This window comes from Larus michahellis, chromosome 15 (assembly GCF_964199755.1).
Source record: "Larus michahellis chromosome 15, bLarMic1.1, whole genome shotgun sequence".
NCBI lineage: Eukaryota > Metazoa > Chordata > Aves > Charadriiformes > Laridae > Larus > Larus michahellis.
This window is the reverse complement of record NC_133910.1, coordinates 9,465,969-9,493,187: the sequence shown is the minus strand read 5'-3', so window position 1 is coordinate 9,493,187 and position 27,219 is coordinate 9,465,969. Positions and strand designations below refer to the sequence as shown.

Genomic DNA, 27,219 nt, shown 5'->3' with positions numbered 1-27,219 from the left:
CCGAGTCCCTTAGCAGCAAAGTGCTGAAGTGTGTGCTTTTGCTGTGCACACAGGAGAGCCCAGAGAGAGCAAAGAGATTACTCACGGCTGGCAGTGTCAGTGCCGAGAGACAGCATCAGGGCTTGTTTGCACTGTAGGTCGCATTGCCAGTTTCCATGTTTGTATCTTTACATACCCTTTTCTACGAGTTTACTGGATTTTATAGGGCGGCGCACTCAGGCTTCCCCTCCAGCAGAGCAGAGGTGATGTGGCGGGTGCTCGCTGGCAGTGCCCCGACACTGGGCACTCTCTGGGACGGCTCCATGGTACTGGGCTGTGTGTTCGGGCACCGCTCATGGAGCTGGATTTACTGGTCTGCGGGATCTGTTCTGGTGCTGTATTCCCGTGGGCTTTAAAAGAACCGTGAAAAGCTGCTTAACTGTTTAACGATGCAATTTATGATGGCTTTTTTATTTAGTTAGTGCAGATAAAGAGGCTCTGCCAACTTGCCTCTCTATTAATATTGTGCATCTATATATGTTTTACGATGAATTATTCTGTATCCTGGAAACAAATGTTAAACTGAGACCTTGAGTTCTTTAAGAAGAACGGAGAATTATTTTGATAGGGTACTACCCAGGACAGGTACTTCAGAGAGAGTCATTTTCTCCTTTTTCATTCAAGACTTTCTGAAGAAAGCAGCCCTGGCTGGGAACTAGCTTTCTGCAGAATGCTTTTGTCTCTGCAGTGCATCTCTAGTAATGTTTTGTTTATTCTAGCAAGGGGTGAAAGCTTTCCAGCTGGTCAGCATGTTTAGGAGAGACTTGAGACCTGATTCTTGGTTCTTCAGCTTTCTGGTGAGTTTTACAGTAATTTTTATAATTTGAGTATTTGAGATAACATTAATGCTTTATATGAATGTTACAAAACATCCTCTCCAACAGGTCGGTAGTCTGTCCAGGAGTCTCTTTACCTTTGCAGCCCTTGCCAAGAATCAGACTTCTAAAGGTTAGTATTTTTATCAGTACTTCTATCTGTTTTTACAAGCAATATTCAGCACAGAGAAACAGCGTGTAAAAAGATGTCTGGTGGCAGAAACAAAGGTAAAGAAACTTTTTCTGATACCCTGTTTTGTGCTTGAAATTATATTTGCATAGCTAGGTATTTGCTTGGCTAACTATGAAATTACTGTCTGACATCAGGTGAGTACTGCTCAGCTGCTCGTCATTGTGCTGCTGTAACTGCAAACAAAACGGATTATTTTGTGCTTGCAAATTGCATCGGCAAATGCAGAAGCTGGTGGGAACTGGGAAGTGGGGACGAAATGAGAAAATTTGCTTGCAAATAACTGCTTTGAACGAGCTACCCTGAGGGCAATCCCTGGGCATACCGCAGGGAGCTTTCTCTTCGGACCGAGCTGGGTTTCGCATGTCCCAGAGGACCATGCTCAGCACCAGCCTCCGCCAGCCATTCCGTTTGTGGGCAGACTCACCGCTGTCCCGCACTTTTGGTCCAATAGAGTCTGGACTTTTCCGTCCCACTGTGCCCACTGAGCATCCCGAGGGCTGGGTACAGAAACAAGCTTCCTACCATCAGCTCCTCCGGGGTGCACCAGGCAGTATTTGTAAGTGCTTGGGGCTGCAGCAGGAGACTGACCCTGTGGTGTATGTGGCACAAGAGTGGGTGGGAGAGGCTTTCTGTTTCTCCACACAGTGTGTGTCTTTCTTTCTCCAGGTTTTGCTCCTGTCACGATGGAGACCTCAAGACACATGTACGAATATGTGGCCACTGCTTTGGACTGGTGGCACGCAGACAGATCCTGTGAACAACGCTTTGCTCAGTTGCTTTTTGAACCCCAGGACAGTGAGCGAGGTTCCCTCGGCAAACTGCTGCAGTCCCACCACATCAGAGGTTCTGTCTGGCTAAACGAGAGGGACGGTGTCCTGCACAAACCAAAATGGAGACGTGAGTATAATTGGGCTTGGACTATTTGGAGACTGGTTCACTGCTGGATCTTTGTCATCCTGAAAAATTCATCTGACTGGAAAAGTTGCCACTCATTATCTATTGTCACTGTGGTAACACCTAGGATCTCTAGTCCCAAGCTGGGACTGGCAGCATGAACAACAGTGATCCCAGCACATCAGCTGGTCACTGTCAAGATTTTTTAATGCATTGCAAGAGAAAGGAGCTGCAAAGGGGCTCCTCTGCTCTGCCCTCCGGTACCATCTCCCATAAAGCCGGTCTGGCTTTGCCCAGCCTGGCCATTTGTGACCCGCGGGTCCTGCAGAGCAATGGCATTAGAGACAGGACCAGGAGAAAGTGTGTTCCCCAGCAGCAAGGCACCGCATGGCAGATGCCTCAAAGGTCTTATTTGACTATGTTCTTGGTTGCTATAGCATGGGATGCTTGGGAACATGCTGTTCCTTCCATATTCATTGTTTGCAATCCTATTTGCTCAAAAACTAAGTTTCTGGAAATTACACTTGCTGAAATGACACAGCCTCAGCTTGCTTGCCTTCCTGACCCCTCCAGGGAGGGGCGAAGCAGAAGCCTTGCTGCATGCTCACAGGATGTCCTTGCCTGCAGGGCCCACGAGTCCTTAGCTTGAGTAGGAGGCAGATGAAAATGATGGTCTCGTCCCAGTGGAAGGTGAGCAGGCTTCGGCCCATGCTTCTTCCTTTATGCTGGCTGAAATCTCTCCTTCTAGGGGACCACGTTGTACCAGTCCTGGTATTTGGAGACAAAACAGACACAAAATACGTGAAGGTGCTCTCTGACTTCCCAGCGCTGCCTGCTGTCACAGCCTGCGCCCACCTCCAGTGGGACACCAGGACCCAGGAGATTGCTACCATCTTCTCCTATGCTGTGCCGGCTTTTATTAACGAGTTCCAGCTCCGTGGCTTTGTCGACGAGGAAGACTTTGTTCGATTTGCTCTCATAGTCCACGGGCACCATTCCCCATACCTGCCTGTGTTCCGTGCTGATGGACAGTGGCATCACTTCTGCGTGACCTGGCAGCAGGAAAACGGGACCTGGGCCATCTATGCCGATGGTAAAAGGAGGGCGTCTGCCAGCGGTTTGTGTGCTGTGGGGCCGTCTGCCCCACAGGCCATCTACGGTCAGGGGACTTTCATAATTGGGCAGGATCAAGATTCCCTGGGGGGCACCTTCAGGGAGAAAGAGTCCTTCAGTGGGAACATCACCGACTTGCACATCTGGCAGAAAGTCCTCGGCGCGGAGCAGATTGAGAAGGTTCGGTCGTGCTGGGTGGTAGAGCAAGACCTTGTATTTGGGTGGAGCTCAAAAGCTCTGGAGGTTGAAAGCACCGTTCAGGAGGTGACCGCACGGTTTCTTTGCCCAGGTAGGTCTCATTCCCCTCTCTGCTTCCGCTCTCTCCTGCAATGGGGGGTCAGAACGCAGGGATGGTCCGAGAAGCCAGTCCTGTCCTTAGAGAGGGAATTTGGTGCAGTTTGTAGAATGATGCTTCGCCTCCGGGAAGGAAAGCAGAAGCACATTCAGAGCTGGGCTGGGTGGTTTACAAATCATTGGATTAAGGACAGTCTTCACTAAACCCTGGGTCATTGGAGACCCCTGCAATGACCCTGGCAAAGACAGCTCTTCAGATGTCCTGGGCTAATTACGGGCTTTCTCTTCTACGGAGAGAAAGGGCTTACTTGTCAGCGCTGCTGCTTCCTGGGTTTGCACACCCGGTGCTTCAGCGCTGTGCTGCGGGGGGGTTCGGTCTCTCAGCCAGACTGGTGTGACATTACTGATAGATCACGAACTCAGGATCTGGCACTGCCACCTCCTCTGGGTTCCTTCTGGAAAGGATTTACCAGGCGGGTCGGGAGCAGTTTCTGAGCCCGGTCTGGGGCTGCTGGAGGAGCAGTCGGCAGCTTTTGTCTTCATCGGGGTTTGTGGATTGCTTGCAGGAAACATGGTGCCTGCAGGGGATGGCATGTCTCTGGGGGACCTGGGCCTTCTGTTTGTGTGTGTTTCCACAGGGCCTGTTGAGGAATGCCGAGTTTTTGAAGTTGGCAGCAGTGGATTCAGTTACGCATCTTGTTTGCAGTCTTTGCCTTTTATCTGTCGCTACAGAAAGGGTACAGCATCTGTTATTTATTTATTCATTACTTCCACGGCATTCACTCCTGGAGGTCCTAGCTAGGATGATGGCCAGTGTTGGGGAGGCCTCGTGTCCGCTCTGAAGAGATCGCATGCAAAACCTGCTGTAGCTCTGACTTTGCTTCGGTTGCATGCTCTCTGACAGGTTATTTCGCTGTTCTCCAGTTAAGCAGTGGTTGTACGTGTTACATGGCTTCTGGATGCAATGCTGTAGAGTGCCTCCAGCCCAGGCATCTGCAGACTCATTGGCCAGGGGAACATGGGGAGGAGGCAGAAAACAAGTGTTAGACTGTCTTTCCAGATGGGATCTTGTACTAGAAATAAAATACAGCTGTGAAGTCTCCTTGTCCCAACTGTCCTACAAACTTACCCACCATCTGAGGACTGTTCCCCAGGCTTTGAACATGGCATGTGTTAACCATGCTGCTAGACACCATGCAATGGTTATGCTTTTGCTTTATTCTCAGATGCATACTGGCAACTGAAAAAAGCTCAGCTGGAAACCAGCCATTCGCTTGTTGGCCGAGTGAACACACTTGCGGAGAGGACTGTGGTGAGTCCTGCAGCCCCAGCAGAGGCAGCTGACGCTGGGAGCAGGCAGGAGCTGTTGGGGTGGACTTGCTGGCACCTACTGGTGTTTGAGGTCACTTTGCCAGCAGGTACACCTGTGGCCTTTTCTGAGCTGCTGTTGAAACATGTGACCAATACAGCTGTAACTCACGCTATGATCAAACAAGCAAAATGTTGCTTCAGGTTGACTCGGCTCACTGAGGTTGAGAGGCTGGACAAAAGAGTTCAAAATGTCAAGGCAGATGCTCCCCTAAGACATGCCTGGTTGGCCAGGCCAGTGTCCTCACCCCAGTGAGGATGTGCAGGGCATTGCCAAGGCATAGCTGATCAGGGCTCTGCACTGAACTAAAACATCTTTTCCATGGCAGATTCCTGAGAACCTCTTCACAAGTGGTGTCCAAGACATGAACCTCTCTGTTGCTCTTGGTGCTCTTGATGTCTTGACAACTGTTCTGAGGGAAGCAGAGACACCCGTGCTGGAGTCGTCTGACCTCCTTGCGGTGCTTCAATTACTAAAGCAAGTTTCTGATGTGGAAGTCCAGGAGGGAGAGGATCTGGAGATGTTGGAGCAGTTGGGCCAGGATTATGTGGAAGTGATGGAGTTAATCTTGGAAGAGCAGAATATTGAAACATGGTCATCAGTCAGCCAGGTAACAGTGTCACCGGCAGTCTGGCCGCTGTGGGCCACATCTGTTCATCTTGTGTGTGCAGCTCCTTGTCCTGCTGTATGACCACAGGCTGAGGACCTGTCCTTGCATGGTGACATTTAGCCTTTCTGGCCATATTCTGGAGCTTGTGAAACTGCTGCAAGCATGGGCATGGGGCCTCTTTGGCAGCTCGCATAAGGGCCAGCTATCTTACCGTCACCTCATTTGTTGGAGGTGCAAACAAGTGCAGTCAAATGGTGCCTTCCAGTGGTTGTCTCAGCTCTCTTCAAGCTTCTCCACTTTGTCAGCCTGGATTTACAGGACTTACACACAGTTTGCAGATTCCCAGTGCTTTGTAGATTCTTTGCTCCCACATCCTGCTGTCTCTGGCAGGGCAATGCCCTTCGCTTTATAGTTTGTTGTATTTTCCGTGGGTGGGCTGCCAAGGAGCTATCTGTCATCAGCCCCCACACTGTTCAAAACACCGCCAGGCTTTGTGTGAGGGATTTCCATCATCCCACCCCCGTTAGGATTTTCTCCATTAGCTCCTTCCCTTCTCATATGGGTCCTTTGTGTCTGTTGTACGGTCTGCACTCTCCACCTGTCTCTGGGAAATGTGTGACAGCGTCTGGCCTGGCCAGCGCTCCAGGAACCAAGCCAGGGACCTCCAGAGATGAAAGGATGCTGAATAGTTCAGTTTACCTCATCGCTTAGAGTTGCTTAGGTCTCCGTGGCCACAATTACTCACAGCTTCTCAATAGTGGCATAAAACCAGCTCTGGCACAGTGTAGCTGGTGCAGCAGATGTATCTGCTGCAGGAGAAAGGGTTTGGGTTTGTGTACTGCAGGGGTGGCACTTGTGGTGCCCAGCACACGCAGGACCTTGAGTAATGGGGCCAGTCACCACTACCCTTCCAGCAATAGAGTCTCTTTCTGGGTGAAACCCTTTCCAGGAAGAGAGGATCGTTGTTCTACAGCTTTGCAAAAGTCAGAAGTCAGGTCTAAAAAACTCCATTCTTTCCAGAAGCTTGTTTAGTTGTTTATTTCCATGCTGTTTTAATGACTTTTTATAGAGACCAGCAAGTTTCCCTCATTGCCAGTCTTGTCTCCGTTGCTGGAGGAACTGGGAACATACTTCATTGAAGAAATCAAAGAAAAGTGAAACAAAAGCCTTGAGTCCCAACTTCTCTTTTTCTGCCAAGGACCAAGCATTTGAGAGAACTTGTGAGCTGTGGGAAGTGTGAGCTGGTGGTGCAGGTGCTGATTTCCTTTGCTCTGTCTGTGTTTGCAGGTTATCAGAGGGCCCATGGCTGTTGTTGAGCTCTGCGACAGAATGGTGTCACACTTAGCCCCACTGCTGACCGCAGGGAGGACAAAGATCACAATCCAGCATGGGAATGTTGGTGAGTGGCACTGGCAGAGCTTGGGGAGGGCATCTCACTGGGACCCAGCTTAGTCGTCCCGTCTGCTTCCCAGTCCAAGTCCACTGCTGGCACCCCTCCTTCTCTGGCTCATCTCTTGCTAACGCTATGGTCTTGTCCCCGTTTCCTTCGTGCCCAAGTGTCACAGTGTGGCAGATGTCTCCCACACTGTGGATTGTAGAAGGATTGTAAGAAACCTTTGGGCGCAGGAGACAAACTGAGCCCAGATGCACATGGTTTGCACTGAAAGAGATCTGACTGCTGCTGCTGCTGTGGGTCTTGGCTGGGGTTCTAATATCCTTGTGGTACCTTGCTGTAGCAGTAGCTCTGGAGGAAGGCTGAACCCTGGTTCAGTACCTGATTTTACCGCTTCCACAGGGATGGAGGTCAGGAAGCTGGACATGAGCGGGCAGGAGCTGAGCAGCGAGGCGTACCTGGTCCAGAGCCCTGAGAAAGGCAGACACGACCTCATCGAAGTTCCCGCAGAAGAAATGCAAAGACTGAAAGCCAGAGGTAGGTTGTGACGCCTGTGCTTCCCTGGGTCCCCCCATGGCACTTCTGCAGCATCTTCCTTAACAAGCAGGAGCTCTTTACCCCACACACACGCAGTCTGTGGAAGCGTGGGGAGGAGATGCCCGTGGTGAAAGGGAGATGGGCTGCGGGGGAGAGATTATCTACAGCCTCTCTACAGGCACAGTTTGGAGCTGCGGGTGCCCTGGACCCCCAGTATCCCACCCCCAGGTTGGGGCAGCGGTGCTGGAGCAGGGGCTGCTCAGAGCTGCCCTGTGTGCTGGCGCCCATCCCGCAATGCTCTCTCTGCCCAGGTCTCCACGGGGTCATGGTGAAAAACATGTGGTTCGGCTACAGCTCCCTGCAGCGCTGCCTGTCCGGCGCTGGCAGCAGCGCTGTCTTCCAGGACGTGGCTGCCTCGGACGGAGGACAGAAGTGAGTGAAACGGAAACACCCCTGCAGCCCAGGGCTGCCCTCTTGGCACCGCAGGAGAAATTGTTTCCAAGTCTGCGTTGAGTCTCTCAATGCCTCTGTTTCGGGGTCACCTCCACCCTGCTCCATCCCATCCCGTTTGTCCTTGTCCCTGCTTTCTCCAATATGCCTGTGGAGACAGGACAATGGAAAGGTGCTCCCGGGGCAGTGCTTTGTGGAGGCAGAGGCTCTTGGCACACCTCGGCCTGAGCTGTGCAGTGGGGCTGCCCGTGTGCCGCGGTGCACCGCAGTGTCTCTTCTGCGTGTCTCTGCTTCCCCGGAGGGTACCTGGGGCGGGCTGGGGCCAGAGCTCAGGGCAGCTGCAGGGTCCCCTCCGGTTGGGGCCGGAGCTGCTGGAGCCGGGGTGCGCGTGTGGATGGGGCTGTCAGAGCGGGGCCCATGTGGATGGGGCTGTCAGAGCGGGGCGGGAGGCAGCACCCAGCTCCCGGGGAGCTGTGAACACTAGGTGGGGATGGCAGCCTGCGCAGCCCGGCACACGCCGCTCCTTCCTTCGCCAGGCCTTTGGCTGGGCCATGGCGCTGCTCGGCTGCCAACCGCTCGGGATGCTCCAGTGCCTGGTCTGTGCGGTCACCCCCTGCAGTCATGGCGGGAGTGGTGGTGTTTTCTATTTGCCAGGTAATCTGAGGTACTTTCTGCCCTGTGCCTTCGCTGGTGGCACTGAAGCACTCCAGGAGTGGCTCCGGATCTCTCCGGCTGTCTTGTATAATGTGAGATCCTGTTTTCTGGTGGTTCCTGCACCTGTGAGCAGCATGCTTTCCCTGGCAGGTACCTGAGCACCACGGTGGGCACTGCTGTCATCTCATCCACTCTGCTCAGTGACTACCAGGAGATCAGCACGTCCGTGCGCTACCACCTGCAGCACCGCGTCCAGGTACCCCCAGACGTGGCCATACTCCCCAGCTGCCCGCCCCAGCAGCATCGTGCAGCCTGGCCCCAAGGCTGTGCCCGGCCTTGGCCCAAGGCCCCTGGAGCTCTGGGACTTAGGGGTGTCCTGTGCCCAGGTCTCACGCCTTGACTCCTGTTTCCCCAGGGAGGTGTTTGTCCTGTGCTGACAGACCTCGTTGCAGCCGAGTGACCTGCATCAGTCCACATACAGTGTGTGCATGGCTGTGTAATCTCTTCTTCTCCCTCTCTGCCTGCAGGAACTGCCCAATAAGCTGCTGGGGCCCATCTGTGCCTTCTGGAACTTCAGCCTCAGGTGCCTTGTTTTCATTTGGGTCTCCAGATTTATGAGTTTTTACTTCCACTGGAAAACCAAACATAACAACATAAATGTAATGGTAAGGTTAGGGATCTAATTCTTTGCCTGCTTGCCTGCTGGCATCCTCTATCTGCTGGAATAGAGCACTCTCCTGGGAAGATTTCCTTTGGAAAAGTCACTCACAAGCAAATGACCTTTAATGAGGCATATACAACTAAAATGGAAAGCCCTAGTTAATTATGATTGTTGTCTGCAACAAAGGAGGGTTGGTCCAAGATATATAGCCCAACAGACATGCAGGACTGCCAGCCCCATAAATACTGCTTGGCATTGAGATGTGTTTTTGCTGAATGTCACTGCAGTGGGAACACTGAGACTGTGATACATTATGGATTGGTGCAAGTGCAAAAGTGCATTCAAGTGCAAAAAAACTCCAGAGTCCCAGTCTTGTAACTGGCACGGATCGGCTTGGGGAAGGTGGGAAGAGGGTGTTTTTGGACGCAGCTGGTTATTGCACCAACAGTTCCACTAGCCCTGCTCTGAATTTGATCTTCCCTTAATCTCAGCAAATCTGCTGAGATGCAGGATGAGCCAAAGGGAAGCCCATGTGAAGACCTGTCTCTGGTATCCTCTTCTACCTCCTTTCGACTTTGCTGCTGCTGGGAGAATGAAATTCTCTTAACGCCTTGGCTTTCTGTTGAAGTGGATGGTAATTTCCATATGTTTTCTCTGTTTTTTTTGCTGTGTGTTAGCCCAGATGCTGGTGGGATGTGGTCCACAGCCGGCTGCTCTGTGGTGACGTCTTTCCTGGACTCCACTGCCTGTGTTTGCAACCACACCACGAATTTTGCTGTCCTGCTGCAGGTGTACGAGATGCAGGTCAGGGAGGAGCCTTTCTCTGCCGCTCTGTGGGGTGGATGCCAGGACTGCAAGCAGTCTGTGGCTAATTGGTGGGGGTTTGTCTCTTCTGTTCTTTCATGGTTGGAGCAGAGGACCACCAAGGAGGAGCTCACGCTGCAGACCTTGACTTTTATTGGATGTGGAGTTTCCTTCTGCGCCTTGATAGTTACCTTCATTTTATTCGTGGTGGTTGGGTAAGAAAAGTCCAGACACTTGTAGCCTTCTCTGCATTTTTCGTTCGATATTTTGCTTCAGAACAAGTACCCAGACAAGGCCTCCTTTGCCAGTGCGGGGTGATGCGGGTGCGCGGGGAGGGGCTGGGGGCTGCACTGGTGGTCGGTAGCAGGGGGAGGGAGGGGAGCGGCTGCCGTTGGCTTGGGAGGGGGTGCCGTGCTGGTTGTTTCTGGGCAGGTGTTTGTGTGAGCTCTGCACACACCTGAGTGTCCCTGGGAAGACTTACCAATGATTAAACTAATAATGTTTACCATAAAAGCTGCTCTGCTAGAGTTAATTTTTATAAAATAAATGGAGCAAAGACTATGTCTGCAAGTGCCAACCCTCCTGTGTCACTTGGCAAGCAGAGAGATCTGCCTTGTGAGCACAGCAGTGGCTCCTCCGCCTCATCCTCGCTGGTCCATTGAGCCCTGGCCACGGTCTGCGCAGCCGTGCCCAGGCACGTCCCCAGCACCAGGTGCTTGCCCAGCAGGGCAGCCCCTTGCCTCTTCGGACTGTCGTCTCTGCAGTGAGTAGCAGAGAGATCGCAGGTCACCCAGGCAGGTCTGCACAGCCCAGCAAGGACTAGTAAGAACCTGTGCACCCTTTCATTTGGCTGCAGCTGAGGGCTTCCTCTCTCCGTCCTCAGTGTGCCCAAGAGTGAACGAATGACCGTGCACAAGAACCTGATCTTTGCGTTAGCTGCCGCAGAAGCTCTGCTCATGTTCAGTGAATTGGCCAAGGCCAACCAGGTAAGTTGTCTCACCACAAAGTGTCCTGTGTGGCCAGCAGGACCAGGCTGACTCAAGCATTATCGTCAGAGCAAACAACAGAAGTGTAATCCCTTTTATTAATGTTTCATTAATTACCAGTAACTTGCATCTAGGAAGGAATCGTGTCTCTGTGTCTGGAGATATGCATATATGCATTGTGCAGTCTGTCAGGAAAATTCACCCTTTTTCTGACAGTATGTTTCTGACAAAAAAAATCCTTCAGGAAATGTAAGTAGTTATAAAACAGCAACATACAGTTCTGTCCCCTTCTGTGTCCTCTTCATACCCCGGGGCTGGATCAAGCATCTCTGAGATGAGAGAGCTGCAAGGGAAGTCCAAGAATGGCAGGAAAAGATGCTTATCTGTTCCCTCTTCTGTGGTTTGAGGTGGTCACACAGATGAAATGAATGTGAGCTGCAACAGTTGGGCTAGTCATGTGCTGCAATTTTAAGAACTCTTCCTGGAGCTTGTGGATGTTTAAATACATTTTTGCACATTCTGCAGAATAATTTGCAGGTTACGCTCCTGGCCACACACGCTCAGAAGCTCCCGGAGGACTCCTCCTCCTGAAACAGCGTGTGATTTCTCTTCTCTCCAGGTGCTGTGTTTCACGGTCACTGCCTGCCTTCATCTCTTCTTCATGGCAGCCTTTTCCTGGATGCTGGTAGAGGGGCTTCTCCTGTGGAGCAAAGTGGTAGCAGTCAACATGAGTGAAGACAGGAGAATGAAGTTCTACTACGTGACAGGCTGGGGTATCTACACCCTCAGAAAAATGTGTCCATTTCTTTCTCTAGCAAAAGTTTCGATAGGAGAGATTCCAGAGTGTTTGGTTTGATTCAGTATGTGAGTCGGGTACCACTGCTCTGCAGAGGCTTTCGTACCTTCATGTGTCCATTGCCGGTCTTAGAATATAAGTTAAAAAGCATTTCTGTTATTTTTCTAAAACCAAGAGTTCAATACAAAAAAAGTGAAGAAGAAAGTTTATGGTAAGTTCTTGTTCTTGGAGAGCGTTACCACAGCCTGACAGTAATCAAAATATAAACAGGGTCCGGACTAAGCACCCTTTATTCTGAGCGAACCCTTTAGGGACATGGAACTCGTTTGAATAAGCTGAATTTCGTATCAAAGAGGAGCCTCCTCAGGTCAGTGCTCCTTGCAAAACACACGCCTAGTTGGACGTCGGACAACCGGTTCAAATATTTGGGATTGTTTTATGTCTATGATTGCCCATTTTGTTAAAAAAGCAATCTGAGGAGTAAATTGCTTTGGTCAGGACTCAGGACTTGGAATGCTTTATACCTAGGAGAGTGATGCTGACAGCGTATAAATCTGCTCTTGTAGAGCCAGGAGAGATTTCGGCTGCAGTAAATTGATGTTACTCATGGGGTTTCAGAGGCTAAGCCAGCTCACGCTGGAGCGTGTGTGGTCAGGGGGGGTTGGAAGCAATTGTCTCGAGCACGGCTGGCCTGCGTGGGTCATCTCTGCTTTTCCTGGGCTTTAATTTGTGCTTTTCTTCTGCAGGCCTTCCCGTTGTTATCGTGGGCGTGACCCTTGCAACTTCCTTTAACAAGTATGTGGCAGACAACCATTGCTGGCTGAACATTCAGACCAACGTCATCTGGGCCTTTGTTGGGCCCGTTCTCTTCATCCTGGCAGTAAGTGCCAAAACCTGCCGGGAAAGCGCGATTCCTTCGTGCCCGGTTTTAGGAAGGCGATGCAGAGTCGGGGGGGTCAGCACTTCTCTAGCTCAGGGACTTGCTCGCAGGGCTCGTTGTGCCTGCTGCTTTTAGAGGAGAAATTTTGTTATGCTTTGTGCAGACTTTCACAACGCAAATAATGTCTTTAACCAAAGCAGCTTTTTTAGAGAAAAAAGTGCTTTAAGAAAATTTTGCTGACCAGTTCTTGTGTTGGCTGTCAAATTGGGAATGTAGATAAATGTGTAGATTGACCGTGACGTTGCCTTAGCTAAAGGTCTGATTGTAATACGGGAACATCTATGTCCTTGAAGTAGTATCAGTGTCATTAGACAACACGGTAGCAGGAAAAGGTGCAATGTTTAAGGGGTCTAGAGTAGACACTTAACAGAGAATACATTCTGTAGGAGAAGTTTTGAGATAAGTTTTATAGATGTCATACTTGTGTGGATAGCTCTATGGGGTACTTCATTCACTGCTTTCTCAGGAATGATATCTTTCTCCCCAAGTCCTGGCAGTTACTGAGTTCCTGCTGCTTTTAGAGGAGAATTTTTGTTTAGAGGAGAATTTTGTAGAGCAGAAGAGCCTCACGCCAGTGGAGCTGAGGTTACAGAAGGTGACTGGGTCCAATGGCTCTTCTCTGACAGGTGAACACCTTCGTGCTCTTCCGTGTGGTGATGGTGACTGTGTCCAGTGCTCGCAGGAGATCAAAGATGCTGACGCCCAACAGCAGCCTGGAGAACCAGATTGGAGTTCAGATATGGTGAGCAGGGAAGGGTTTCCCCAGCCGTGCTCTGAGTATGAAATGGTGGAATTACTGTTGAGCTGAGAGTCTTTGCGTTGGCGAAGTGAAAGACCGTGAGTTGGGAGAGTGTCAGGGCAGAAAGGATTTTCTCCTGCAGGGTAACGGTGTATCACCCAAAGGCAGCCTGCCTGCTCTGATGTCTGTACCGCTGAGAAGCCCAGCCAGCACTTTCAGCCTGGGCAACCCGGTGCTGGGCTCCCACATCTGCACTCTCGCTCCTAATTCTCACCACTTTGGGACGGGAGACCCTTGGCAGCGTCTGCTGAAATCAAAGCAGAAGAGGCTCCTCTCTTATTCGCAGTTTGAAGGGCTCATAACTGAATTTGTCTCCCACCCATCCCATTCTTAGCACTTGCGTGTGCCCCTCGGCGGGATGCCAGCTGTAGAGAGTACTGGGGTTTGGGCTGTTTGCCATTATAAAAAGTATGAGTTTGGAACTTGGTGGATTGAAAGTAACGCTGGTGGGGATTTCATGCATGGGGAAGGAGGGGTGGTGTGGACTTCTGTAATCAGTCGATATGGAGAGACCTCTAAAAAACTGCTGCTTGAGTCATTACTTTATCACCCTCTGTGATTCTTTATTGTTGTTAGCTGGCGCCGGATACCCCTGCTAGACACGCATTGTTCCCCTGTATCATAAATAAATTTTCCCAAATTTACAGAAGCGCAAAGATAGGGCATTGCTGGAGGGCAGGGTGACATCTATATGCTAATAAAACAAATACAGAAGCCCTCCTTGTGGCAGCAATTGGGGGGAAAATAGCTGTTTTCTCATGGCTAATGACGTCAGAGCTCCCTTCTTGCTAAGTCTCAGTGATAAATAAAGAGCAGGGCTGGCACACTGGGGGCTGGGAGGTGAAATGTTTGGATTTTCCCCTCTTAACTAATTTTGTTTGCAAAGGAATTTGTTCCTTGGCTACCATCTTGGGTGCCTCTTGCTGGACACGCTGTCTGAAAGGCACTTGCTGGGGGAGGCGATCTGCCTCCAGCATGGAGGTGAGGGAAGTTTCTTCTGCAAGACACAGGCCAAGGTGCTCCTAAACCCCTGGAGCTCTTTCCAGGGCTTTTCCGCTCAGTGCTCCATAACCTAGCGCAGATGCCCCAGGCAGGTCATGGCAAGACCCTGGGCAGGGGTTGCAGAGCCAGGAAGGGTGTTTGGCAGGCTGGGGTGCTTTGCCTGGACTCCCTGGGCTCAGGGACGTGGGACACGACAGGGACCCCCATGGGGAGCTGGGGGCTGGGGGGTGGGTGCCAGTGCTCAGTGTTTCAGCTTTGAAGTGTGCCCAGGTGACTCTGAGCTCGTCTTCCTGACAGGGCCACAGCCAAGCCTGTCCTGGTGCTGCTGCCCGTGCTGGGGCTGACCTGGGTCTGCGGGGTCCTCGTCCACCTCAGCGTCATTTGGGCCTATGTCTTCATCGTGCTGAACTCCCTCCAGGTGAGTCCTGTACCAGGTGGATCCTCACAGCACAGCCAAGCAGGCATCTGCGTTTCTTGTGCTTCAGTGTCCTCTACCTGTCCTAATAGTTGGGGACATTTGTCAGCTCTGAAGCCCAGCCCAGCTTTCCCAGCGCTGTTTTGTCTGGGAGAACGGAGTTCATTCATACTCGCAAGATATGAAATACAGCCCTGGAGACCTGGTTCATCTAATGGCCCTTCAGCACCAGTCTCTGGAGTGTCTTACACAGCTTTCCAGTTCAAATCTTGTTTCTCATGTTAGATTTTCTAACATTAGCATGGTTTCAAAACGACACTTGCAAACTGACGTGCTTGTAGGGAACCTCATTAGAGTTCTGATTTGGTCATTTAATGGGTAATTAAAATGGTAACTGTCCAGTTTAATGGGGCAGGCATCCCAGCTGCTATGTGAGCCTCCTTCCTACAGGGTAGGGATGGGCCGTGTGTGCCAGCACCACTGTCAGAACAGGGCTCTTCACAGAGAGCATCTCAAAGGTCACGTCCAGCCATAGTGTGCTTGATGGCTGCTCAGATGGTGTGTTCTAGGATGAGTGGTTCATCTGGTTCATGTTCAGACGTACGTAGAGGTTGTGGCCCAAGAGCTGTACAGGCAGAACCACCACCCCTTTGCCTGGAAGTCAGCATTATTGCAGGCAGATGGGAGAAGAAGAATTAAGAATCAAGGACTGAAAATCTCTACCCCTGAAATCCATATTGTCTGCAGCCATGCAGCTGCTCCCCAGGGATGCTCCCAGTGCCCGGTGAGAGCTGCACTGGAATCTGGTGGGATGCAGGGGTGTTAGGTGGGACTGATTGCATTGTGGGCTGGTGATCAGAGCCTCGCACGGGGAGGCTGGAAGTGTGTGTGCTCTTCCTAGCTCTGACTTGCGAGACCTTGGGTGAGTCCTGTCATCTCCTTCAGCCTCTTTAGGTAGCATCATCTGGCTACATTTTGAAGGCTGTTTACTTGTCTTGGTGTCTTCCAGGGCCATGGCTGTGACTACCATACTTCAGAGTCACTTTGTTAATATTTTAGTGTGAACAGGGATCTCTATAGGGCAGAAAGTGACCCTGGTGTGTAAAGCAATACTTAATATTTGCTTCTAAGTTTACTGACTTCATCAAGAGTTTAACCAGCCTGTATGTGGTTAAGACAGCGAAGCGAATTGTATTAGTCACAGCAGCCAGGAGCGCTCAGTTCTGCACTGAGGTAGGACTGTTCCCAGGACCTCGGGATATCTGAAACTCAGGGACACATGGTGACAAAAAGTCCCAGAACATGTGCTCGCCACCTGCGATTCAAAGCGTCAGCTCCCTTGTTGGCAGAAGCTTTCCAAACCTGGAGAGAAAGCAGCTGTAGATGGAGCTAGAGAAGCGCTGAACGCCACTGTGCTGTCATGGCAGCAGGGACCAGCCAAGGCGGGCGGTGGGGGTCTCTGCGGGCAGCTCCTGGCAGCAGGGACCTGGCCGGGGGAACAGGCAGGGGGTCACTCCAGCCCCTGGGATCACTCAGACTATGCCAGGTGATGCCTGCGGGTACCCACACACACACTCAGGATAGCGCCCGCGGGCACCCGCACACTCGGTCCTGTCCCTTTGCACTCGCCATCCAGATACATTTTTCAGAGTCCCTCGCCCAGTGCGTGAGGATAAATCCTACTCCAGGGCATCCAAGTCAAAAGAGCAACTGGGTACTACCCTCCAAACCATTGGGGTCCAAAGAGTTTTCTACCCCTATCTCCCTTTTTTCTTTGGATTCAACGGAAATTGGCTCCTGCTGTAGCTTTCGCTTACGGAGCAGCGGAGTGCACAGTGCTTCCCTCTGGCACACTTGGCCGGTTTCAGCGTAGCATTGGCCCAGCTCTCCAAGGGTGAAGTGCAGGCGTTATCACCACGTGCACACGATGGGTGGTTGCTCCAGGGATGTTCTGGCTGTGGCTGGCGCGGGTCCAGCGGCCGGGTGCTGCTCACGCACATCCGTCGGCTCTCAGATGGGGATGTTCCAAGGCCAGACAAGGGACGCCTCTCCACATCTCTGCTATTAGGGATATCAGAAGGGTGGCAGGAGGCCCGTCCTAACTGTAATTAAATATAGCATCAGTTCTCCTTGCCTCCTCATGCCATGCTTAAGTTATTGAGCAGAAGAGAACTCCAGGCTCAGTGCTGTGATGAGGTGAACAGAGCTGAGACCAGCACCAGCTTCTTTTCATTCACAGAAAAAAAAAAAAACATTTCTCAGCTTGGGTGAACTCTGTCAACATCAGCAGAGAGGCAGATCAGAGCCCAGCGTCCCAGCACCCGCATTGCTTCAGCGTTGTAAAAACACAAGCATGCGTATCACACCAGAGGGGTCCTGCTGAGGATCTCGGGCTTGGGTAGCCATCAGGAGAGCTGCTTTCCAGTAGCATTCAGGGCTGCTCTTCCTTCTGCAACCTGGCACTGGCAAGGGAAATCCCAGGCCAAGTTCCCTGTTCAGTGACTGCCAGTACCCCTTGACTGTGGGTGGACAATGTGTCCAGCCTGTGTCCTCCACGGCTCAGGCAACCTCCATTCATTGCTGATGCCAGCAGAGGGGCTGTGGGATGCTGGACATAGTAACATGGATGCTGGGCATATAAGTTTCTTGAGAGACAAGGAATAACTCCTGAAATTAATAAACATGTCCTCTGGATGATACATCTCCTGAGACTCCCTCTCACAAACGATGAGAATGTACACCTTGGGTGAGATAGGAGCTGAGGTGTTTGCTGGGTCAGGATTTGTTTCCTTCCCTTGCTTTCTGAGTTATTGCTGCTTTTGTTTTTATTCTTTCTCCTAAAGCTCAGCAGGAGCCGTGGCTGTTGCGTGGACAGACAGTGAGGGTTTGCCCGTGACTGTGCTGTGCTTGTTTGCCTCTGTCCCTTCATGTCCACGTTCAGGTCAATTTGCAGATTGCCCCAGAGAAGGAGGGCTGGTGGGGAGCTGTGGAGCTGAGAGAAAGCAGGGACAAAGCTGGCCCATTCCAGCCCCTTCGCTGACTGTCTTATGGATCGCCTTGGAATTTCCTTTAAGGCCAGCGTGCTGCTTCATGCGCGAGTCTTGTGCAGGAAAGTTTTGCTGCTGTGGTTGTTTGTTTGTTTGACTGCTTTCTGTTTATCTGCGGAAACCGAAGCCTGTCTTCAAGGTTACTCTGTGCGTCGACACCAAACATGACAACTCCTTCTCCAGCCAGGCAGCACAGGAATTCAGCCGAGTGATGGAGAAGCAACGCGGAGCCATGCTGTGCCGGAGGTGGCTGTGGCGGCGGCAGCGCCTTCCCTCCAGCCCAGGATTTCAGAGGGAGCAGGACCGACACCCTGCCAAGCCCCCAGTGGTGGGTGGAGGTGTCAAGAAATGGTGTAGGTAGAACCTGCCGGCTTCATTTGGACTTGGAGAGCTGGAAGGATGGTCCTGAGGCTGGCTCAGGGCAGGGACTTACAGAGCCACTCGTGGGTCTCTGGTGAGAGGGGAGCAGGAGACGGCACTGCTCCCAGCCCGGGGGTGCGGAGCGCAGCGGGACGTGGTTGCTGGACAGAGGGACACCAGGCAGGAGCATCCATCCCGCTCTGCGGGCCCCGGCATGTGCTGTGCTCTCGCCTGTGGCCACCCAGCGCTTACCCTACCGTGGGTGGGGAGCTGCTGGGACCAGGGCATCGCGGGCCCTGCCGGGAGAAGATGGCACGCGGGCAGGAGCACAGGCGAGAGCGCAGGCAGGATCACAGGCAGCAATGGGCTCCTCCAGAGCAGCAGTCCCGCTTCCGCCCGCCGCTGCAGCTGGGCCTCCTCTCCTTCCTCGCTCTCCTCCCAGCCGACCCCCCTCCCCGCGCTCATCCAGAATGATTATTTCAAGGAAGACCTGCCTTGGCAGCCCGGCCAGAAATCTGGTCTGGGGGAGTGACCAGCATTGCTGGCTGAAGGACAGGTCATGGCACGGCGCCAGGGTACTGCTACCATTACGCCTGCCAAGAGCTCGCAGATGAAGAGCAAGGCTCATTGAAGACAAGATGGATTACTTTTCTTGCTGCGGCTGATTTATCTAGCTGCGATAACAAACACCCCACAGATATAACATAAATCTGGTGGACCAGATAGGGCTGCCTTAAGGCCAAAATCGTTGGTCTGGAGCTGTAATTAGCCCCAGGCAGTGGCCTCCAGGCCGACGGGAAGGGTTGTCCAGATTGGGGCTGAGCAAAGCCTCTGGGTCCATACCCCACTAGATTTGGGTCAGAGGGTCTTGTTAACGCTGTCGTCTGTCACTGCATGGGACAGAGGAACTGCTCCTGGCATCACACTGCATTTGGTCTGCGGGAGGCTGGCAAAAGCCCCGCCCAGGGTCAATCCTCAGTGGGAAGGGAGGTCTGCTTCCCGGATTTCAGTTCACATGGAAATTCGTTCCTGGTGGTTTCTGTTTCTGAGGTCTGAAGGAGGTGTTTCCTGGGGGATTTTGCACGCACGAGTGAATGGGAGTGTGGGAGAGCTTCGTCTCAGGAAGCCAAGTGCCCAGTGAGAGATGCCCACGCACCCCAAATGACATGGGGGGAGATGAGAAGGAGGAGGGACTGGGGCAGGGACCAGCTCTCCTTTGGAATCTCTGTGAAGAGCCTGGTCTCAAGTGTCATTTTAAGGAAGGTCCTTCCTGCCCAGCTGTCCCCGGCTGTGCCGTGCCCACCATCTGTGCCCCTTCCCCTTAGCCCGGGCCCTCACCCATTGTAATGCTCATCTCCTCCATCACACTCATTTCCTCCCATGCCAAGCGGCACAAACCAGCCGTGTATCTCTAACCCTTCCTGTGCTCTCTCCTTTCCAGGGCCTGTACATATTCCTGGTCTATGCAATCTATAACAGTGAGGTAAGAGATGCCCCTGGCTTGGGGCTCAGTCACTCGTCACAGCGACTCGTTGTTAGCAGTCAGGGTGTAGCTGGGGTTGTAGTAGGTGCAAAAGGCAGCATAGCCCCGACTGTGCTTCTGGGACAGCGGTTGCGTTTTCTCCATGACTTGCTCTGCTTGAGCTGCTGTGGCCTCCTCTAATGTCCTTCCTCTGCTCCAGGTGAGGAATGCCATCCAGAGGATGAAGGACAAGAAGAAAGCACTCTCATTCACAGTAAGTCACAAGGAAGCCCTGCTGCCCCCTTCGTTCATCATGCATCCACCAGAGGAGGGCCCTAGATGTACATTTAGACTCCTTTGAGGAGATGATGTTGGAAAGAAGTCTTATTTTTCTCATCTTATGTAGGGAGTGTGGCAGAGGCTGTCTCCCTTCTTTGCAGTCCTGTCGGGCAGCACGGACCCAAAGATAATCTCCCCTGATAAGGCAGCAGCCTGCTGTACCAGGCTGGGACGGGAGTCAAAGTCCCAGGGGCTGCAAGGCAGATGAAATCAGTCTTTAAAGTTGGACCTGGATCTAGCAAAGACTCATGTTGCAATTTTCACTGTCCTGTGGCTCTTCCCTGTCATCACAGAACTGCTCTCATCCCATCAACTACTTATCAAGTCCAAGAAACACGACCTCCTGGGAGACAGGGAAACCGAGTCCCTCTGCAGCTGAGAGTGCCTTCTCGAGCCCTGTGCAGAAAGACCCTCCAGTGAAGAACATCACCAACAAAGGTAAAAAGGGTTGCCATTGCTGTTGGCCCAGGCTGTGCCATGAGACCACAGTAAAATGTGGTGAAATTACTCATTTGCTTGCCGTGCCTCTGTGAGCACTTGGGGTCTGGTGCTGCAAATGCAGCATGGGATGAAGGATTCCCAGGGAAGGCAGGGACCGTGATGTGGATCTCAGAGGGATGAGGTTCATGCCTGCGGGCTGGCTGGGTGTGGGCATGCGGGGTCTCATCACCGTGTTATGCAGCATTGCATTCTCTTGAGGCAAGAATCCATGTTTGTTTCTTAAAATTAATTTTCTGGAGAAGGGGAGGCAAAGGTGGCAATAGGAAAATAGGGGGTTTAGCTTCTAGGAAAAAGGTGTTGCATGCTCCAGCCAGTTTGTGGGTGCAATTATGCAGGTAACCTGTTTGGTCCTTTTGCTCCAGTGGGAGATACTTAGGGGAGACACAAAGCACCAAGTTCTTGGTAAAGCATGAATATTTCTACTCTCTAGTCTCCAAACTCATAGTGATGCTTCATCCCCTAGGAAATTTTGGAGCCAAAATTCCCATGGGGATTTCATCAATTATGTCACCTGAGAGACCGGTATGTAATTGTCTTCTGTTATTTTTCCACCTTCACCCATACACAGAGCATAGTAGTTACATAGGAATGGTGCCTGATGGTTCCAGCGAGGGGCTGGGATGGAGGACACCTGGTAGTGTTACCAGCTGTGGTACAAAGTCAGTGTTTCATGTTGAGCAAGTGCCAGAAGCTGCCCGACCCTTCTGCCCTGTGCACAGACTGAGGGTGACGCTGACCCCCTCTGTCCCGCGGTGTTACAGAGGTTGCTGAGTGTTGGTGAGGAACCAGGCAGTGCGTTAGCACAGCATCAGTGCTCTCCTCCTGGGGGCTGGTCCAGACACACGGCCTGCCTGTCAAAACCGAGGAGGTTTTCATACACATCCCGAAGACTTTGGTTCGTTAAGATATGTACTCATTATCAGCAGCGTATTGATTTAAGTCATTTAAATCATTTGAGATGTATGTTTTCACGCCCATAGTGGCCACTCCTCATAGTCAAGCCAGATGCAATGGAGTGTTTGCTCCTTCTGCAGGAGCAGAGGATGGAGAGCAGGGTGGGCTGGTGGGCAGGAGCTCCTGGCCAGTGTCCTGACTTGGCTGCACTAAGGGCAGGGCTTGGCTCAGGAGGCGATTGCTGGAGCTGGGGCTGGGGCAGGCAGCAGAGGAGAACAGGGGAGAGAGCGTGTTCCGGGGGCAGGAGAGGAGGAGGACCCTGAATGGCCGATTTCCAAGGCGAGAGCTCACCCCTGAGCCCATGGGGAACCAGCCCCGCTGCTGCGCCGGGAGGTGACTGTAGCAGGAGCATACATGGACAGAAGGAGCAGTGAACTTGGGCCAGGCAGGGATTGAGGCAGGAGACTTCCCCAGGGACAGCAGATGAGAAGCGGGCAGCAGGGGCTTGCTGTCCCTGTGGAGGGCGAGCCGTGTCCCCCCCAGGGAGGGCACGTTGTGCTGTCTTCGGGAGTGTGATGTCGAGCTCAGCGAGGTAGGGCCTAAAGCAGGGAACAATTCAAATTTGACTGCTCTGATCCAACTTCCATCTCCCACTATTGAAATGATCATCAGTCCTTGTGCACTTGACATACAAGTGCTGTAATTTCCTCAGAATAAAATCCAATGCTACTTTCATATGAGTCTCTCGCTGAAGGATCTCTCTCTCCCTCTCTAATATTTATCCTTTGAAAACCTGTGTCACATAGACAGCTCTTATTTATCCAATAGATAATACTTCTATAGCTGGCATATCGTTTTGAAGCCACTCAATAAAATCCATATTTTCATCTCTCATGATTTATATTGTGGTTAATGCCGTTCCTCCCCTCGTGCGGAGCGCCCATCAGGATTCAGTCGCAGGTGATGCTTTTCTCAGCCAGCCAGCTGCTGGCTGTGTAAACTGGGACCAGGGCTAAGCCCCTGGCACAGATACGAGACGTGGGCCAAAGGGATTAGCCCAGGGGCCTGAGCTTCCTGAGGCAGGGAGCATTAGGAGGCGGCAGATCCCCTAAATGCCAAGGCCGTGGCATTTCCTAGCAGGCAAAGACAGAAAGCACTTTCCTCCGTGTGAGGGTCACCGAGGGCTTTGCTGTGTCTTTGCTGCTTAAACATTGCATTTTTAATATACGTGTTTCCTTTCAAATTAACGTGGATGCAGCAAAAGGCGAGGCTGCTGCCGGTGCCTGCCTGGGGATGGGGGCTCAGCAGGGCTGTGCCGTGACGGCGTGGGGGTCCCACGGCATCGGTGCCGAGGGCTGCGGGGAGTTTCCATCCCGGCCCCATCTTCACAGCAGAGGTGCTCGGCGCAGCTGAGCCCCGCTGGAGAGGTGCTGCTTTCCCTGCTCCTTACTTACACAAGTCAGTGCTGTTTTTCCTGCTCCCTGGCTAAATGAGTCATGGCACTCGCCGGAGGAGCGGGGAATTAAGAATGTCACTGGCAGCTGCACAATAGTTTGGATGAAGAGAAGATGCTACTTAAAAACGTTTGAAAACACTTAAAATGACAAAACACTGAGTGAGTGAAGATACAGACACAGACGAGATGTTCTTTGTATTTCAGCTTTTTTAAATGTTGTTTGGTGATATTTATTGCTGTTGGGCTGGGAGCAGGAATTTCACACCTCACAGAGTATTAACCATCGCGTAAGCACAGGGTGCAGGCATGTGCGTGCTCTTTCCACCACAGCGAGGGGGGAGAAAGTTCTCTTTCCTCTTCTCCTGGATTTTCCTGGGGTCTCCAGCACGGTGTCCAGCCTGCTGGATCACCCCGGGGCTGGAGGGGTCCTGGAGGTGGGGTGCGGAGCTGGGCACAGCTCACCACACCGGCACTGCTGAGACATGCAGTGTGTCCAGGGACACCCTGCGAGGTGCCATCCCTCGGGGACAGGGATGAAGGCTCCGGTTCCCGGCCTGTGTGGTGACTCAGTGGCAGGGAGCTGGGTGCTGGGGGAGCCCTGCTGGCCCCAGGGAGGGTGCTGGGGGGTTGCCAGCAGTGAAGCAGTCAGACCTGTACCTTCTCCTAACAAATGTTCTCCCCTCTTTCAGGCTGTAGAGCTGACAGCGTTCAAATCCTCAGGTAACTTTTGCCTACATTGTTTTCTTTAATTTTTGTTACTGGTGATACTGGTTTCTGTGGTTGCATGGTGGAGTGCTGCCCAGAGGGCAGGTAAATTTTGCTCAGGCTTTAGGAAGCATTTTATTTCCAAACTGCCCTGGTGGGTGCAGTCCTGGCCAGGCTGTTGGGAGATCCGTGTCCCCCTGAACAGATTGAGGGGGGTATGAAGCCCCGGCAGCTCTGCCTGCGCTGCCTCCCCCCGGCAGCTCTGGTGGCTCAGCCAAGGGTGCCCATCTCTCAGCACCCACCTGCCTTCTCCCCATCTCTCTGCACCGTTCATGTCTGCAGGTCACTGCATGCCGGCTCCCTGGGCCCCTCGGTGACCGCGCAGCTGCAGGTCGCACCCTTGGTGGGCAGCAGAGGGACAGTGGGTACCTGCCGGTAGCCGATGCCGAGCACTCTGCCCTGCACCCTGCGGGGTGCAACAGGCACCGGCACACCCCGGTGCTTGGCAAGACCCGGGCTGCTTTCAGGGGTGGCAGCAGCTCTTTGCCACCGCGGGGTATTTTAAACCAGCAGCTGCCGCAGAAAGCGCTGGTGGGTGTTGGAAGTGCCTTGCTCCCCAAGGAGGGCAGACAGGGAAGGTGGGGTGTTCCGACGGGGCTGGATTTATGAGCTTAAAAGCAGCCATTTAGCTGCTTCTGTTTCAGGTTGTAGAAAGGCCAATGTCACCATGGAGGTGGGTAGAATTAAAACCAGAAATCCCTCCTAAGCCCCAGACCTCTGCTCAACTGCAGTGCTGGGGGGAGGCCGGCCAGGAGCCCCCTGCTCCTGCCCCTGGCTTTGGGCAAGCACCAGCTCCGCCGGATACAGGTGTAGAATATTTAGCTTTATTTTTTTTGCCAAGCACTGCTGAGTACCCCCAGCACTCTCAGTGCAGTCTCTGGATGGGGCCACTCAAGCAGACAGTGCAGTGAAGAAGCACCAGGGATGGCTTGATATTATTTTTTCTGCATTGTTACATTTTCTTTTGTCAAAGGAAGTAGTGCATTAGCAGGTTTCTGATTTTGCTCCACATCAAGTGTCTAAACAGGGCATGCTTAGACTATTTTCGAGACGATGCCACCCAGAAGCATCGCAGCTTGCCTCCCCACAGTGGACACATGAGCAAGGCAGAAACGGTGGCATCCAGGAGTAAATGTGCTGCGGCATTTCAGGCGTAGGATGGGGTCCCAGAGACAGCGAGACCTACACCCACCACGTGCATCTGTGCCCTGTCCCCCCACACTCTCACCCTAACGTGCTCCTGCATATATTAATCTAGCCACATGTGTAATTAAACTCCAGCTGTGCAAAGAGGCGGGTTGTTTAGTTTGGTTTTGTTTTCTCAGGTAAGCCCTCAGTATATTTTTAAAAGCTGGGGTCTGCCCAGAGGACGGTCTCTGCGTCACGTGCCAGCTAAGCCGAAGGGCGGTGGGAGCAGCGGGGGGTGCAGGGCAGCGCGGTGCACGGCCACCCTCTCCGCTAGCACCGAGAGTGGCTCCTCGCGCGCCCCGGGGCGAGGGAGCCCTTGCTTGGGCAGTCCTTCAGCCTGGGGTGAACGAGAAGATCTCCTTGAACCAGAAGAGCACTCCTCTGCACACTTGTGTACGTGCAAGCCGGTGTGCGCACCGTGCTGGTGCCGGCTACGCTGCGCTGCTCCGAGGCGCCGGGCTCAAAGACAAGTGCTTCCAGCCATTAAAAAAAAAAAAAGAAAAAGTCAGTAATGCCCAGCTGGAGCAATGCCTGGAAGGCCCCAGGGCAGCTCAGCATTGCACAGGCTCCTGTCTTCACAGCTTGTTCAGCAGAGCAAAATGCTGTGTAGCTCCTGGGAATAGCAGCTGCCAGGGGAAGCAAGCCATAAACCTGTGTGCGTGGTGATGAACGAGAGACAAATCATTCCAGCAGACTCCGCTTCCCTTCTTCTGTTTGTTTTCTTCCCAAATAGTTCACTGAAGGGACATATTTTGCCCCAAGCATCATTATTTGAGGATTTCCAGGCAGCTCTAATGAAAACTGCGGTGGTGCCAGTGGCGGGCTCGCGGGAGCTTGTGCAGAGCCAGGGTTTGCCCACCTGCCCCACAGGGAGAGCCGGGGGGGGGGCGGGGGGCAGGGGAGTGCTGGGCCCTGGGCACCGGAGGGAGACTCAGGGCTAAACTGACTGCTCGCCATCTCCCTGGAAAGCTGTGCTGGGTCTGGGGTGGGACCCACCTCTCCCCAGCTCCCGCGGGAGCTGTGGGCATCGCGCTGGCTCCAAGAGGCAGCCGGTGGGTCCGTGGGGGAAGACGGGACGGGCTCCCAGCGGTGCCCTAACACCTGGGAGGATGAGGGCAGATAAAATGCAGGTAAACACCAGGCTGGTTTCAGAACAAGAGAAATGAGGAGTTCTGCAGCACGGCTGTGGCTGGGAGGCAGGCATGGGCTCCCTCCCCACCCCCAATATTGGGGCTCCCCCCGCAAGGACTCGATTCCCTCCTCGAGGCCGCACATTTCGGCAGTAATGAGCTCCAGCCCGGCTGTACAAAGCTGCACGCTGCAGCGAGCGCGCTGCCCAGATTCATTACACCCTTTATGTAAGCAGGGGATGGCCGGCGGGGGGGGGGGGTTCACATATTTGCACAAACAATAAGTACCATCTTCCTTGTCTTGGCAAACAAGAGCTCCAAGAGGCCTCCACATCCTCCATCTCTTCAAGTGATGGCTGCTTTGTTTCCCCACGATAATTTCATTATTCTGTTTGAATACATTTATATGTTGCTAAGCCACACATAGCAACATGGATCTTGTCTCCATGGCCCAGCCTTTCTGTGATCAATATTGAGTAATTCTGCAACTCTCGCCACACCGCGTTAAATAAGATTGGTTTTAAAACAATAAGGAAATTATGGGTCTTTGGGATTCAAAGCCAGGAAAGCACCTGAGTGTCGTGGGCTCCCTGTGCCAGCCCCGCCAGGCTGCCCTGCGGTGGGATTGCCGCTGCCATCTGTGCCACCGTCCTTCCCGACGGGCAGAGGTACCTTATGCCCCGAGGGAAGGAGGTGCAGCCCGTGCGACATTGGTGCTCTCTGCCATGATAGCGCTGGTATTTTCATTAAATCCCATTTAAACCTCATTCTTCAGCGCTCTCAGAGCTTGGCGCTCTGCATGGTGGGCTGATTACTGAGCAGGGGAAGAAGAGGTTTCTCCTTACAGCCACGGCCCCATGCGCGGAGGCTGCTTTGGCTCCGTGCCGTAAGGACGGTATTTCAGAGACTCCTAAAGGGGCAGGGGTGGCCGTGGGATGGCAAAGCCGCACCAGTGAACAGCAGGGATGGCTGTTCTCCATCCTACGTGCTCTGTCCTGTGGCAGGTTTGGGCTGCATTTTCTTCCAGCGTGCTGTAGGACCCCCACCGCTGCCCCAGACCCCTGCCCTCCCCTCCCTGCCGGCGCAACTCACACCATCTCTCTTTTGCTTTAGGTTTCTGAGAAGTTTCTGGGTGACGGGCCCACACCACCGAGGCTCTTCCAGCAGCTGGGAGGACGGCAGGTCGGAGGAGCTGGGTTCTGTGTGGAGGGCTGTCCCAGCCCAGGCGGAGTTGTCAGCCCTGCGCGTCTTCCTAGCAGCATGTGTGGACAAAGCCAAGGCAGGGCTGGGGTAGCCTGGGGTCTCATGGGGCT

The 27,219-nt window shown here is 52.9% G+C and overlaps 1 protein-coding gene across 1 annotated transcript; it reads left to right on the top strand.

Annotated features, from left to right (window-relative positions):
* Positions 1 to 155: 155 nt before the first annotated feature.
* Positions 156 to 24,720, top strand: ADGRD2 (adhesion G protein-coupled receptor D2). The gene is made up of 27 exons (XM_074608388.1): positions 156 to 305; positions 759 to 836; positions 924 to 987; positions 1,714 to 1,944; positions 2,690 to 3,343; positions 3,987 to 4,085; positions 4,575 to 4,660; positions 4,764 to 4,766; positions 5,046 to 5,327; positions 6,615 to 6,726; positions 7,123 to 7,257; positions 7,569 to 7,689; positions 8,512 to 8,617; positions 8,889 to 8,944; positions 9,700 to 9,826; positions 9,938 to 10,041; positions 10,710 to 10,812; positions 11,432 to 11,585; positions 12,355 to 12,488; positions 13,175 to 13,290; positions 14,647 to 14,767; positions 19,613 to 19,654; positions 19,854 to 19,907; positions 20,266 to 20,410; positions 20,937 to 20,995; positions 23,513 to 23,543; positions 24,605 to 24,720. Exons 1-27 carry the CDS (start codon positions 156 to 158, stop codon positions 24,718 to 24,720), a joined length of 3,483 nt encoding a protein of 1,160 aa, XP_074464489.1.
* The last annotated feature ends 2,499 nt before the right edge of the window (positions 24,721 to 27,219 follow it).